Source organism: Podarcis muralis, chromosome 4, assembly GCF_964188315.1.
Source record: "Podarcis muralis chromosome 4, rPodMur119.hap1.1, whole genome shotgun sequence".
Lineage (NCBI taxonomy): Eukaryota > Metazoa > Chordata > Lepidosauria > Squamata > Lacertidae > Podarcis > Podarcis muralis.
In genome coordinates this window covers 77,603,181-77,618,007 of record NC_135658.1, presented here as the reverse complement: position 1 = coordinate 77,618,007, position 14,827 = coordinate 77,603,181, and the positions used below count along the sequence as shown (strand labels likewise).

General features: G+C 44.3%; 1 protein-coding gene across 1 annotated transcript in view; it reads right to left on the bottom strand.

Moving 5' to 3' along the window:
- Window positions 1-14,787, bottom strand: part of ECRG4 (ECRG4 augurin precursor) — a 35,455-nt gene extending 20,668 nt beyond the window's left edge. Inside the window, exon 1 of the mRNA XM_028727971.2 lies at window positions 14,767-14,787. Within this exon, the coding sequence (XP_028583804.2) occupies window positions 14,767-14,772 (6 nt within the window). The 5' untranslated portion in view covers window positions 14,773-14,787. The remainder of the gene's footprint in view (window positions 1-14,766) is intronic.
- Between the last annotated feature and the right edge of the window lie 40 nt (window positions 14,788-14,827).

The window sequence follows — 14,827 nt, the reverse complement described above, 5'->3', positions numbered from 1 at the left end:
GGCTGCTATTTGTTCTGCATATCTCCCCACCCCCATCCTGCCTTGCGTACGGTTCACAAATAACATCTATATTCATTATGCTCTGTACCCAGTGACTGAGCTAGCTAACAGGGAAAGTTATGTTCTTCCTGTTTTCTTAGACTCTCCATTAGTATTGGCCTGCTCCCTTTGCTTCTTTGCATTCCTGTTTACCCAACAGTACTTCACAGCTTCTGGACCAATAACTTAAAACCAGCAGACATTTCTATGGCTCCTTCACTTAGACAAACACACAGAAGTGATGAATGTCTTCTTTGTGTGGTTTTGTAGGTTGAGACAACATCAACAGAGATGAGGCGGAAGCCAGATTTTAGAGTTTTTCGGGGAACTAAAGGTGGAATGGCAGAATACTTTTGCCCTTGCTGTTCTGTGCCCACTCATCCTGCTAGGGTCTCTGGTAAATGATTTTCCTTCAAGTGGCTTAGAAGCTGCCTCATCACCTAACACCGAGAGCAAAGTGGACTATAAGTAGCTTCACCCATCACAAGCTTGAAAACCAATAATCGGAGCAAGCACCGCTTTTTATAAGTTGTGCTGGGTGAAAGCTGCTTAAAGAGCCATTTTATTCTTAAGTGAAAAGAAACCCTCCAGCTGAATAGCGGGCTGCAAAACCTCAGGGATGGGAGTTGCAAAGAAATGGGATTTGGCTGCAGATTGAGTTCTGCTCCCACCTGCAAAGGCATGCACAGCCTGAGGATCGAGGAGGCAAGCCAAACCCCATTCCCACTTGGGTGTCTTTGTGGAGTGACAAGGCAGCCACCACATCTGCAGCTCACCTGCTCATAGCAGCTGCAGTGGAAGGCAGGGGCAGGGAGAGAATGACTCAGCCCAAAACCATCATGCACTGAAACCAACTCATGATCTGGTTGATACTAGGCCGGCTCAGCTTTTTTGCTGACTCATTCCAGTGGTTTTTCCTGAATACTTCCAGGGGGCAGAAGGGGCAGGGTTGGTGCCAACAGGGTGATGCTTCTGCTATTCCTCCAACATCATGGGGGTTTGGCTTATTATATTATTATTATTATTATTATTATTATTATTATTATTATTATTATTATTATTTATACCCTGCCCATCTGGCTGGGCTTCCCCAGACCCTCTGGGTGGCTTCCAACAAAATATTAAAATACAGTAATGTATCAAACATTAAAAGCTTCCCTAAACAGGGCTGCCTTCAGATGTCTTCTAAAAGTCTGGTAGTTGCTGTTCTCTTTGACATCTGGTGGGAGGGTGTTCCACAGGGCGGACGCCACTACCGAGAAGGCCCTGTGCCTGGTTCCCTGTAGCTTTGCTTCTCACAATGAGAGAACCGCCAGAAGGCCCTCGGTGCTGGACCTCAGTGTCCGGGCAGAATGATGGGGGTGGAGATGCTCCTTCAGGTATACAGGACCGAGGCTGTTTAGGGCTTTAAAGGTCAGCACCAACACTTTGAATTGTGCTTGGATTGGAAACGTACTGGGAGCCAATGTAGATCTTTTAAGACCAGTGTTATGTGGTCTTGGTGGCCGCTCTGCCTATCCAGGTAGCCTCTGTTTATTTGTTCATTTCTCTTTTCTTCTGTTATGTTTTATGCAAGACTATCTGCTTTGAAGTATTTATTCTTCCTCAAGTGCCTGGGTCAGTTTACTTGCTAAAATAGGATGGGGTTTTTTCCAGTGCTTTCTCCTTTTATGAAGTATTTTTGTTTTTGTTTACATACTTTAATTTTTATTTATTAAATTTGTATGCCGCCCTTCATTCATAGATCTCAGGTCAGTTCACAACATAAAAATACAAGATAAAAACACATTTAAAAATTAATAAATCAATACCCCCTCACCTCCCACAAACACATTTGAATTGGGCCCAGAAACTAACTGGCAGCCAGTGAAGGGGGGCCAGGATTAGTGCAATATGCTCAAACCGTCTTGCCCCGTGAGCAACCTGGCCACTGAATTTTGTGCCAGCTGAAGCTTCTGAACACTCATCAGAGGCAGCCCTATGTATAACACATTGCTGTAATCTAGAGGCTCCCAGAACATAGGCAACATAGGGGCACAATAGGGCCACCATCCCAAGCTGATGGAAGGCACTCTGTGCCGCTTTAAAACTCTTAAGCTGAGTGCTTACTGTGTGTTTTTTTAATTGTATAGAGGCTCAGGTATACAACAGTAACATTTTAACTCTACTGTTGCTGCTAGATTGGAGAAAAATAATATACAGAGTGATTATATTTTCAAAATATGTTATGATTCTGTAACAGTCTGCTGTCCCGTGAAAGCTCGAGCGACAAAACCTGATAATCTTTATTTTTGTTTAAAGTAACTTCTTTAACCTTTCCAGACACAATCTGCAAAATTTCTGATGCACTTGTACTCTGGGGGCAGAGCAAGATTGTTACTTTCCCTTCCACGCTGCTCAAAACATTTGGAGCGCTACAATCTGGTTTGAAGATGAATTAACTGTGACACATCTGAAGCTCTCGTTGCCACCACACCATTACTTTCTGCACACATCTGCCGAGTATGTGTTACTGCCTGGCTCTCACATTTATCTTCATCTGTTCCATATTCTACAACTCTGGTCATAATGCCAGAAACCATTTTCCAGCACTGTAAACAGTTGTTAGCAGACAGAGGACTGTCAAGGCTACATGGCTATGTCGTAGCAGCTATTTCCAAAACAGGGTGCAGCTTTGGGAAAAAACTTTTATTGTATACTCAACCAAGGCATAAATACCAATAATGAAACTGCTTCAATGGTACACCCCTAATTTCCACATTCAAGAGTAAAGGTTGTATCCAGTGCTGCTGTTCTGCGCAACTCCCCTCTCTTCTCCTGCAGCCTGCCAAGCACTCTCAAAATATTCTCCAGAGGTTTGCGGAACCCTCTGGAGAAGATCGGGGGCACAGGGAGAGTAGAAGAGAGGAAAGTCCTTTTGCACAAGCAGAACTCTGCTTGCACAGTATTGAGATACAGGTCAAAGCCCAGACGCTCAAAGAGAAAATAGTGAATTTAATCCTATGAAAAACTCAAGGCCAAACCCATGAAGGTTTACTTCATGGGTAGGCAAACTAAGGCCCGGGTGCCGGATCTAGCCCAATCGCCTTCTCAGTCCAGCCCGTGGACGGTCCAGGAATCAGTGTGTTTTTGCATGAGTAGAATGTGTCCTTTTATTTAAAATGCATCTCTGGGTTATTTGTGGGGCATAGGAAGTCTTTCATTCCCCCCCCCCAAATTATATATAGTCTGGCCCCCCACAAAGTCTGAGGGACAGTGGACTGGCCCCCTGATGAAAAAGTTTGCTGACCCCTGGTTTACTCAGATGCAAGTCTCAGTTTGTCAATGGGGCCTTACCCTGAGTAAAGCCATTTTTTGTCCATGTGTAATTTATTTAGTAGCATTATTCATGCTGCTTTCCTTATGCCTGAAGAGATCATTATTGTTCCTGGATGCCATTTATATGGTGTTCATTTCAGGAGGAGAATAAGCAGCAACAGGATGCGAATTCTACAGGGAAAATTATTTGAAGCTTGTGCAAATATTCTAGCAACCAAAGACCAAAGGGAGCAAAATACATTTTTTTTTGCTCACAAAAGCAAATATTTTAAAATAAACAAAATTCATTTTCAGATGATTTTGTCTATCACTATTTGGGTTTTTATTTTGTTTTGGCAGTTACCCCTCTAGTTATCACAGTGGAGGTGTCTGTCCTGCACTTTAACAAATTGTGACTTTGAGAGTAGAAAAGGCCAAGAACTGTGAATGGGTACTGTTCAATTTAATAGGAAAAAAGTGACTTCCCTTATGGAAAATGTGGAGCCAGTTTGGACATAATAGCTAATAAAAGTGAGGGGAAACATTCCTACTTCAATGAAACGGAATTTGGAGGCAGCTAAAGTTATTTTTCTTCTTTTCGTTTGACTTTTGATTACTAAAAAACGTGCTGTATTATAGCACCAGGAAGCCCTAGGCAGGACAGGGGCTGCACTGCGATCTTGACTTCAAGACGTTGCAAGCCTGATACTAAACAGGATCTTAAGCTGGCTTTTACGTGGGCCCTTTGTTTCTGGTCCTGTTCATACCCCAAACATGCCTTCAGCTTCTCATTCCTGCTGAAAACATGGGGAATCTTTTACAAGCTGCTGTCTAACAATGCTAATCCTCTACTTTCTGTGAACTTGGGTTGACTAAGTTCAGCTCCACACCATGAAGAGGGGAAAGAGTTACTTTCTAAAAAAAACCCAGGCTTGACAGATAATTGCACAGCAACATGCTTAGGGAGAGCACTGCAGTGCGTAAGGGAAAGTACCATATTTTTCACTCTATAAGACGCACCTAGTTTTAGAGGAGAACAAGAAAAATCTCTCCCTCTCTGTGCAGCGCCTCTCCAGCAAAGCAAAGTCAGAACAGCAAGAGGGATTGCTGCACAACGAAAGCAGCAATCCCTCTTGCTGTTCTGGCTTCTGGGATAGCTGCGCAGCCTGCATTTGCTCCATAAGACGCACCCCTTAATTTTTAGGAGGGAAAAAGTGTGTCTTATAGAGCGAAAAATATGGTACGCATCTGTTCAGCCCCTGACAGGGCCAGACTGTGTTGATGCCAGTGGCGTAGCTAGCCGCTCGGGTACCTGGTGCGGGGGCGTGTCCTGCAGCTGGGGGCGGGGCGGTCTGCCTGTGGGGTGGGGCGAGCCTCTCCGACGCTTGGAGCTTCTCTGCCGCCTCCTCCTCAGCAGTAGGGTGGCTGAGGGAGAGGCAGTAGGCAGACATAAGCCCCACACTGCCGTTTCAGGCAGCGCAGAACCTGCAGGCGCCTAAGTCACCACGTCACTCCTAAAAAGTTTCATGAGCCCAATTTTTTTTAAAAAACGCATTTTTCACTGCCCCCCCCCCCGTGATGACAGCTGGGGCAGCCTGCACCCCCTTCCTCTGCCACTGGTTGATGCACCTTGAGTTACTTTGTGGGAGGATACTGTGAACAGCAGCTTTGTGGTCACCACAATGGGTCAGCTTTTGAAAGGACACATTTCAAAAAGCACCAGCGCAAAAAACCAAACTCATTTACTACCACATGTTCACGAGTCACTTACCTGAAGCGTACAATTTAAGCAGGGCAAGCTGACTTAGGGGGGGGGGAGGGGATATGTGGCAGATTCCCCACCTCCTCTTGCATTTCCAGAATAAGAATGTCCTCTCCCATAAAAGCTTGTTTATGGAAATGATGAATCATACTTAAGTGTTCTGGAGCAGCAGCACCTACATTTGTATGCATAAGGGAAGCAAATCAAAGAAAGGTCTGTTTCTCTGTGCTGACATCTTTTTCATCAGCCAGTTCCCTGAGCCCATCAGCAGCTCCTTCTTTCCTCCCATTTGGGAGGGAAGATTCTGGTTCCGGCACCAAGACATCAACTGCCAGGAGCCAGAAAAGGCTAATTAAGCACCTCCACATATCTAATATAATGCACCCTTAGGTGTTCCAGTTCATATGGGGTTGAGTTTTAAGTTATTGTTGGGTTCACAGAGCCACCCAGTAGTAAAACTATGTGGCTCACGGCATCAAGAAGCGCTTCACTATATTACTATAATTTATATAGTAATACTCCATTCCATGGGACATGGGTGGTGCTGTGGTCTAAACCACAGAGCCAGGGCTGGATGATAACAAGGTTGGCGGTTCGAATCCCCGCGATGGGGTGAGCTCCTGTTGCTCAGTCCCTGTTCCTGCCAACCCAGCAGTTTGAAAGCACGTCAAAGTGCAAGTAGATAAATAGGTACTGCTCCGGTGGGAAGGTAAATGGCATTTCTGTGCGCTGTTCTGGTTCGCCAGAAGCAGCTTAGTCATGATGGCCACATGACCCGGAAGCTGTATGCCGGCTCCCTCGGCCAGTAAAGTGAGATGAGTGCCGCAACCCCAGAGTCATCCGCGACTGGACCTAATGGTCAGGGGTCCCTTTACCTTTACCCCATTCCATACCCTTCCAACTCCCTGGCCAAGAGCAGCTTAGATCAGGGGCCCAGGGGGGTCATTTAACCAGCCCACAAGTCGCCCCCGAACCGAGCCACGCTAAACCAGCACAGTGCGGCACGGGGACTCACTTCTGTGGCGCCGGAAATTGCATTGCTCAGATGCAGACGATGGAAATTGCAAGCACGCATGCAATCCAGCCCATGGAGGGATTCTGCTGGAGTGAACCGGCCCAGGCGAGGTAAACCTTGCTGATCCCTGGCTTAGATGTATGTTTCTCACAGGGCAAAGCCCCCTTTCCCCACACCTCTCTTGAAATGAAGGGACTTTAAGGCGCAGCTGGTGGCACAGCACAAAACCCTGCTGGAATGACCTGCCATGGTAAACTATGAAGTTAAACAAAGAGCAGAAAAGCATGGTGAATGATCAGTTGTTTAGAAATCATTTTACTGGATGCTTCATATGTTTGTGTGAGATCAAAATAACAATAGGTGGAATATTCAGGTTGTAAAAAACAATTTTTTGGGTGTGTGTAAAGCAGGTGTCGGGAACCTTTGGCCCTCCAGATGTTGGCTGAACTTTAAAACTCCCAGCAGCCTTGGCAAGTCTGACCAATGGCTAAGGAATGATGGGAGTTGTAGTTCAGCAACATCCGGAGCATCAAAGGCTCCCCACACCTGGCCTTAAACAATAATTTAACTTTTGGTGGTTATGAGTGCACAGACCACATACAGATCTCTGTCTAAGATGGATTTATCTCTAATGCCAACAATGGAAAAAAGGATCTCAGTTGTCTTAAGAGACTACTGCCATACAGAAGATTTGGGCTGGGGGCTGGGGCAGCAGGCCTTTTGTTTTGGCTTAAACGTTTGGCCAGCTAAAGCTGCAAAATATGAAATACATCCATTTCCTCTTGCCTATTTTCCTTCTAACAATAGCCCAAGCGCTTGTGTAATAGAGAGACTGCTATTCAGAAAAGGAAAACTGGCCTTGCTGTCCCTTCCTCCCCATGCACTCATTATTTTCGGCCCTGCTTCCAAGTAAACGCGCGGCCTCTCTGTGGCCCGCTGAACAAAGCTCTTGGTGGATTATAAAGCCATAAGTGTGTGCGGCTGTTCTACATTGTTTTATTCAATGCCTGGTGCTCTTGTGACAGCCTCGCTCGCTCGCTGCCGCACATGAAAGAGCTGTCTGTGTCCCTGATTCCTCCAAACGGGGCCAGAGCCTGAAGCAGCTATGTGAAATCGCTCAGGTGCCTCGCTCCACTTCCTGATACTTCTCCGTCAGCAAAAGTATTTACCACTGCTTTCGCTGTTCCACTTAGCTCTCAGTGTTTTTGCCAACAAATCCTTTCTTTGTGCTCTCTTTTAACGGTGTGCTCAGAATTGTAATTCAGAGATCACAGACCCCACTTTCAAATCTCAGTTTAGCTATACAGTGGTACCTCGAGTTACAGACGCTTCAGGTTACAGACTCCGCTAACCCAGAAATAGTACCTCGGGTTAAGAACTTTGCTTCAGGATGTGAACAGAAATCGTGCTCTGGTGGCACGGCAGCAGTGGGAGGCCCCATTACCTAAAGTGGTACCTCAGGTTAAGAACAGTATCAGGTTAAGAACGGACCTCCAGAACGAATTAAGTTCTTAACCCAAGGTACCACTGTAGCTCCGTACTCTCCATATGATTGTAGACCCTCCAGATGTCCCAGTTTTCCAGGGACAGTCCCAGATTTACAGAAACTATCCCCAGTTTCTGATTAGATTTCGGACTGTCCCGCTTTTTCGCAGGACGTTCCTATTTCAATCAGAGGATTGTCCTGGCATCCACAAGGTCTGCCCCCACTCCGAAATTAGGCTTTAAAAAAGCATTATGTTGTAGACAATAAGGGCATTTTTCATGCTGAATTACATGCTACATGCAAATGTTTGCATTTAAATCCTGACAGCTGCTTTTGGAGCACAGAGGAAGGCAACTTTCCCCCACTTAACTCTTCTTTCATTACAACTGCATCAAGCACTGCCCCTGTCCAACAACAAAGCAGGATTCTGGATGCATGCTTAACCTCACACAAAAAAGTGTGGTTTTATTTGTGCAAGTTTGTGTGCAATGCCTTGCCTAATGGTCAGGGGTCCCTTTACCTTATACTGTAAATGTAGCAAGTGCTGGATAGCAGTCAACATGCCCACGCTGCAAAGCAGGTGCTTTCACCTCTTTTTATAGCAGATATCAGCAGGCAAGGTTGCCTGCTGATATCTGCTATAGAAAGAGGTGAAAGGGTGGGTCAGGCTGTATTCCCGCACTTCCCGCCTCCCCCTGCCACTGAGACTCATTTGCAAACAAGAGAGACATCCAAAACACTCTAGAACAGGAATGGGAAACCTGTGTAGCCCTCCATCCCTGTCCATTATCTATGTAGGCTGGAGCTGATGGGATTTGGAGTCCAACAACAGAGGCTTCAGCTGAGCTGTCTCTTAAGCACCTTAGCCGCTTGTGTCTCAGCTTGAAAGATTGTGTGCCTGCATGTTTGCATGTCCACATCACTGACTGGGCAAAAGTTCAGAAAGTTCAGAAACCATGAAGCCCTCCAAACAGATGCTGACTTGTGGTCTACACAGACCGCAACAAGGCAGGGCTAATAGACATGACCATTTTTACATAAACAGGTGCCCATAATTTAATTTCACACTGTCTGTTTTGATGCCCAAAGTTCTTCAATCAAATTTTATGCATGCCAACACCAACTTATGCTGGTTTAACCATCAACATTTCCCCTTAAAAATAGCATCAATTTGATGCCTCCCAGAAAATCCACCATAGGACCCTCAACACTCTACAGCTCACAAGGAAAACTGAAGGGGCAGAAATTTCAAAGACCCAAGCTGGTTTATAAACACCAATTCTCAAATAACTGTTTGGAGACCAGAATATTTGCCCTCTCCCACTCTCTAAGGTGAAACACTTGCAGAACCGCATCTGGTAAACACTATCTGAGAAAGGCTGAAGAGCTTTGATCTCAGAAGGACCTTCTTGACTTGCCTATAAATGCCAGGTCACCCTTCTACTCATTAGAAAATGAACGAGAACGGTTATAAGTCTGAATATTTCAACTAACCCCATTGAGAGATCATTACACAATCAAGATAGCGCTCATCAAAGGGGAAAAATAATATGTGTTTAATGTAGGCATGAAGGGAGGACAACAAAGTCTAATTAAATGTTAAATTCAATGGTTAAGCACCTCAAAAAGAGATCTTTCCCACCCTAAGAACGCCGTGATCTTAATAAATTGAGAGTTCAACCCCTCAGTTTATTTAATGCTAAGCATTTGCTCAATCCATACTAAACCACCACCATCACAAACACAACAATATGTTGATCTCCTGGTTAAATATGGTGAACTCAAGCTAGCATTAGGCCACAAGGAATAATTTATTGCCTGTATAATTTGTCCTTGCTTTAGTACAATATTTCATTAAAGACCTATTCAGAAGTGGCTCTGCATAAACCAAGTCAGTTTCAATTGCTCATGTAAGAGCTGGCCTAACTTCAGGAAAAAAAAATATCTTTTGACCTTTGTAAACACATCTGAGCCTCCCTTCCCCTCACCCCTCCTCCTCTTCCTTTTGGCAACGAATTTCCAGTGCAGCTAAATAAGACTATTTGAACAGTCATTCTTTGTAAGGTGCCATCTAAGCTTTTAGCGTTTCTAACAGTTATCGTAGTTCTATTCATCACACTGAAAATAGTGTGCAGATTTTTATTTTTTTAAAGGCTGTGAAATAATTTACAGGGATTAATCAAATCACTGCAAAAAGGGGGGGGGGGGGGGAGCTTGATTAATCCCAGCAGGGGAGGTCTACCTTCATGTATGAACTTGCATCGAAGGAGGAGGGATTTTCAGTAGCAGCCAGCAGATTATTTGAGTTTGCTCGAGTTTGATCTGCACTTTATCTGAATTTGAATGTTTCCGATACTTAAGGAGCATACAGCTGGTGAACATAGGCTTGACTTCTGAGGTTCTGTAATGATTTACAGCATCTGATCAAAAGCCTGGACTTAGTCCAAGAACGACTGATGATGGTTCAACATTAGGTTTCTATTGATGAAATCAAGGATGTGAATGGACAGTAATAAATGGCTCTGTTGCAATAGGTACTTGACATTTTTCAGGGCAGGATACAGTTCTATGGTTGTTTCACTTCTTGCTCTTAAAGAAAAAAGCCTCTCTAAATATTAGAGAAGTACAGAATAATAATAACTAGAAAGATGGGAGTGTTTTTTTAAAAAATGGGATCACTGGAAATTTGATTCAGCTTGCAATTTAAAGGCAAACTTACAGAATTTGCACTTCCAATACAAAATGCAAACCAAAACACAGCTGTCCTTCAAAATCCACACTTCCCCAAATTTTGTAGCACAGATCTCCAGCTAAGAAATGTGCAAGAACCTGCATATACTAGGGTAAAAAGTGCAAATAAATGCATTTATTAGTGAAAATAAATATCCAAAACCACATTGTATTAGGCAAAATTGCTTTGTAAAACTGATTATTAGGAAACGTTGCATTCAATATGTATATATTAGGAGATAATATGCTTATTTATACCTATTCATATGCTTAATTTGAAGTTTTTGATAATTGCAAAGGAAAAAGTATGATTGCAGTTGTCCTGGTCTTCGGTGAAAAATACTCTATTACAAAGCAGGCAGTATCTCATGAATTTCAGCATCTCAAGGGCAGCAGAAGACCAATTTGTGTTTGATCTTGATGGTAGTTCTTGAGCAAACACTACCCTTTGTGAAACAATAACTGGCCTGGCCTTCTAAGCACTCCCTATTTCACACCACTTCTTTAAAATTATAATATTTGTACTATAAGACAGAGCTCTATAGACATCAGGAAGTTGGGCAAAAAAAATTAGTAGCTCAATTCATTCAGGTAATTGAGTTATGCTGGGGAAATTTCCAGGTCAAAAGTTGCATCAGCTGCTGAACATTTGATACTGATACAAATGAATTTAAATATTTTACCTGCTTAATATATTTCTCATGTAAGTATTTGATTTTGGGTGCTGCGAACTTCCAGCACTTCACATAGCTCCCACCAACACAATTAAAAAATACAAACACAATAAAATACACAAAGCCCTTACAATACTGTTAAGTGCTCCCAGCCATAGAGTTGTGAGTACCACTGTCAGGTTGCTGAACAACAACATGCAGAGCTCAGTGAAGTGGGAGGCCAAGCAACCAGAAGAGTCTTGGAGGTGTACTTGCCTGGAGGCAGAGGCAGAATCTGAAGTCAGGTCCAGTCCTAGGGCCGAGCGAAAGGCAATCCCAGACAGTCCAGGGGTCAGGGAATCGAATGACCATGGAATCAGGGCTCAAGACTAGCAGGAAACAGCAAGCTAGGGCCTGGAACTTACAACTGTAATTACCAGCACCTGACTGCTGCTCTGCTTGAGAAGGCTGAAGCCAGCTGGTTTTCATCAGAGTCCTCTCTCCTCTGTGTCCTTGAAGGCTGATCAGCTGCAGGTGGAGTCGCTCCACCTTCTCCCCCATTCAGGCTGCTGTTCAGCAGGATACACTGAACCCACAGACACCTAGCACACACCTTGGGTGAATGAATGAACTTTATTTGAGTCAGCTATTGACCATAGCAACAAATGAACATTGCAATATACAGTGGTACCTCTGGTTGCAAACGGGATCCGTTCTGGAGGCCCGTTCGCAACATGGAAAGAGTGCAACCCACAGCGGCACGTCTGCGCATGCTCATGTTGCGATTCACCACTTCTGCACATGTGCATGATGTCATTTTTGCGCTTCTGCGCATCCACGAGCGGCGAAACCAGGAAGTAACCCTTTCCAGTACTCGGAAAGGGTCGCTGCGGGACATAACCTGAAAGAATGTAACATGAAGCGGACGTAACATGAGGTATGACTGTACACAGAACAGATATAAAAAGTCGATTATATAAAACACAGTTTAAGGTCTTGAATCAGCAGTCAAATAGTGGACCTTATTCTGATTGCCCCAGCTAAAAACCTTGCAACCTTTGCTGTCATCTGCTCCTCTTGATCTGCCACGAGAAAAGACATTGTGGCAGAGGTTGGGCGACCCGGAATGGACAATAAAAGAGGGGTGATAATCTCATTCCTCAACTCTTTATAAAGAGCGCAAGCCAGAAGGGCATGCGCCACTGATTCAGTGCTGCCATCTCCACAGGGACATAAGTGTTTTTCGTGTGGACCTGTTGGAATCGTCCCTCAAGTACAGCCGAGGGCAATACATTCAATCTTGCAAGGGTAAAAGCGCGTCTATATTTTGGAATTGCTAGGTTATGCAGATAGGGTGCCAGAGAATCGAAATGGGAAGGTGGGAAATAGTCATACCATGGACAAAATTTCCTTATTGTGGCCAGTCTGACGCTTGATATCATTTAGGTGCTGGCCTTGGGTTTGGTTCTCCTGAAATGAAGGTCTTTGGAGGCCAAGGACCATAATGTAAGAATTACACACACACACACACAGGCTGGGCATAAGATGGAAGGCTCACAGTATTAACACTCCATTAGAAGCTGCTACCCCATTCTAGAGGGAGCTTTGGATTTTGCACAGAGAGCAAAGCAAACTACTGGGTCATTTCCATCCCAGTTCCAAGAACCATCAGTTCCTTTTGTTTTGTTTCACCCACAGACACCTTGATGACATCTCCTTTACTCAGGGGAGAGAGTAAGAAAGACACACTCCTTTCCAGAAGAATCATTAGCTCCTATGGCAACAAATCACCTGTAATGGGCCATCTTTTTAGTGAGGCAGAGGCCAACTCTCCCAGCAAATAGGAACATACCAAGCTATTTACTTAACAAAAGAAGGCAGCCTGCCCATCTTTTTTCCTTTTTTAAGAGGCAATCCTCCTCTTACACATACTCTGAACGCAAACAGCTATAAAAGTACAAGGCTGGAAGGGACCCTAAAACTCAATTTAAGTCTCATTAGAACAGATTCCCTTAGAAATTAAGTTCAAAGAGTTAACATTACGTACGCTCATAGTTTTTGGCATGTCTGTTGGGATTCCTTCCCACCAAATCCCAGCTGCACTCTCTTACTGAGCAGCGCTAGTCACAAATTGCTTTGAAATAGGCTTTGCTTTCAAAAATGGCACCCAAGAAAGACCAGCTCAAAGCTTCTATGTGCAGCACTAGATTCAGTGCATGCACACGAAAGCTTATACCAAGAACAAACTTAGCTGGTCTCAAAGGTGCTACTGGACAATTTTTTTATTTTTATATATATTTCGTGTGCAGTACTAGTTGCCCTGTTCTTTGGATAGGTACTGGGTAAGTATCATGGATGAGGGACCTGTGGCCCTGCAGATGTTGCTGTACTACAGTTCCTATCAGCTCTGATAAGTAGTCATGGGAGTTGGAGTCCAACAAGGGCCACACGTTCCCCATCCCTGGTACATGAGGAGCACGACTGGTGCAGGATTCACCACACTATCTCACCCACTAATTACACTCTTTCTAATAATGAATGTAAAGGGAACAAACTGTTACTACCTCTTCTTAACCAGAAAATCAAACCGCTGTGGGATGGTAGAGCTTATCCGTGTTTGCTTTGTTTATACCACCTTCTTACAAATTAGTGAAAGGTCGTGCCCGTTTTAACAAAGCTGGCAAACTTAGCATCCCAAGACTGCAGTCCCCACCCCCTTATCATTGCGTTTTACTGATCTATGTTACTGATGACTGTGTTCTGTTTATTACAAAGTTGGAACTTGTTCCTCTTGTACGGCTATCGCTCTCCCTACAGCAAACTGAATACAGTGGACGCTTGGGTTGCGAACGCGATCCGTACAGGAAGCACGTTTGCAACCAGCAGCGTCTGCAACCGGCAGCACTGTGTCTATGCACGCGCGGGTCGCAATTTGATGTTTCTGCGCACGCGCAAGTGCCGAAACCCGGAAGTAACCCGTTCCAGTATTTCCGGGTTTGGCGCTATGCGCAACCCGAAATCTCGCAACTTGAAGCATCTGTAACCTGAGGTATGACTGTATATTCAATCTCATGTAATAGACATTACAAGCAGTGCTATTTTTCTAGAAAAAGAACGCAATGAACGCTTCCTTTGTTCTCTTAGAATGGCAATGGTGCCCACCTGAGAGGTGCCGGAACTGAGTTCCAGCAAGTTCCGGCTGAAAAAAGGCCCCAATTACAAGACTCAGAAATCTTTACGGAATTAAAGACATTGAATTCTGTCTAAATACACACACACACACACACACACACACACACACAGAGAGAGAGAGAGAGAGAGAGAGAGAGAGAGAGAGAGAGCCCTATTCCCCTCTGACTATTCAAGGGCACATGTGTTAGATATACAGCAATGATGATCTACTGAAAGAATGCCATCTATAAAGCCCCTGCAGTTAAGTCAGTGGAGGGGAGGGCGAAGCCAATGTTGACTAAAGAGGCATCTGCTTTTCTCTCTGCATAGAACTTGCTGCTAAATCTCCCGGGGATCCGAGTTGAATGACATCCAAGGACAGAAACGATTACTGTCAGAGTTAATGGCTATGCATCTGCAATTTAAAAAGAGGGGGGAAACGAGCTTCTGCAGTGCACAGCCCTGGAAGGTTACAAAAAAAAGGTCTGTTGTTTAAAAGTATTTATTTGTGCCTTAACGACGCCCTCTGTGCCTAATCCAATTAGTAAAAGAAGATGAGGCTGTATCATTAAAGATGATCTCATTAAAAAAAGGACGCTAGTAGGAAGCTTACTTGCATATAAGGCGGCTGTAAATCTAAGCTTCAGTATAGCCTGACTTGCAATGGTGTTTGC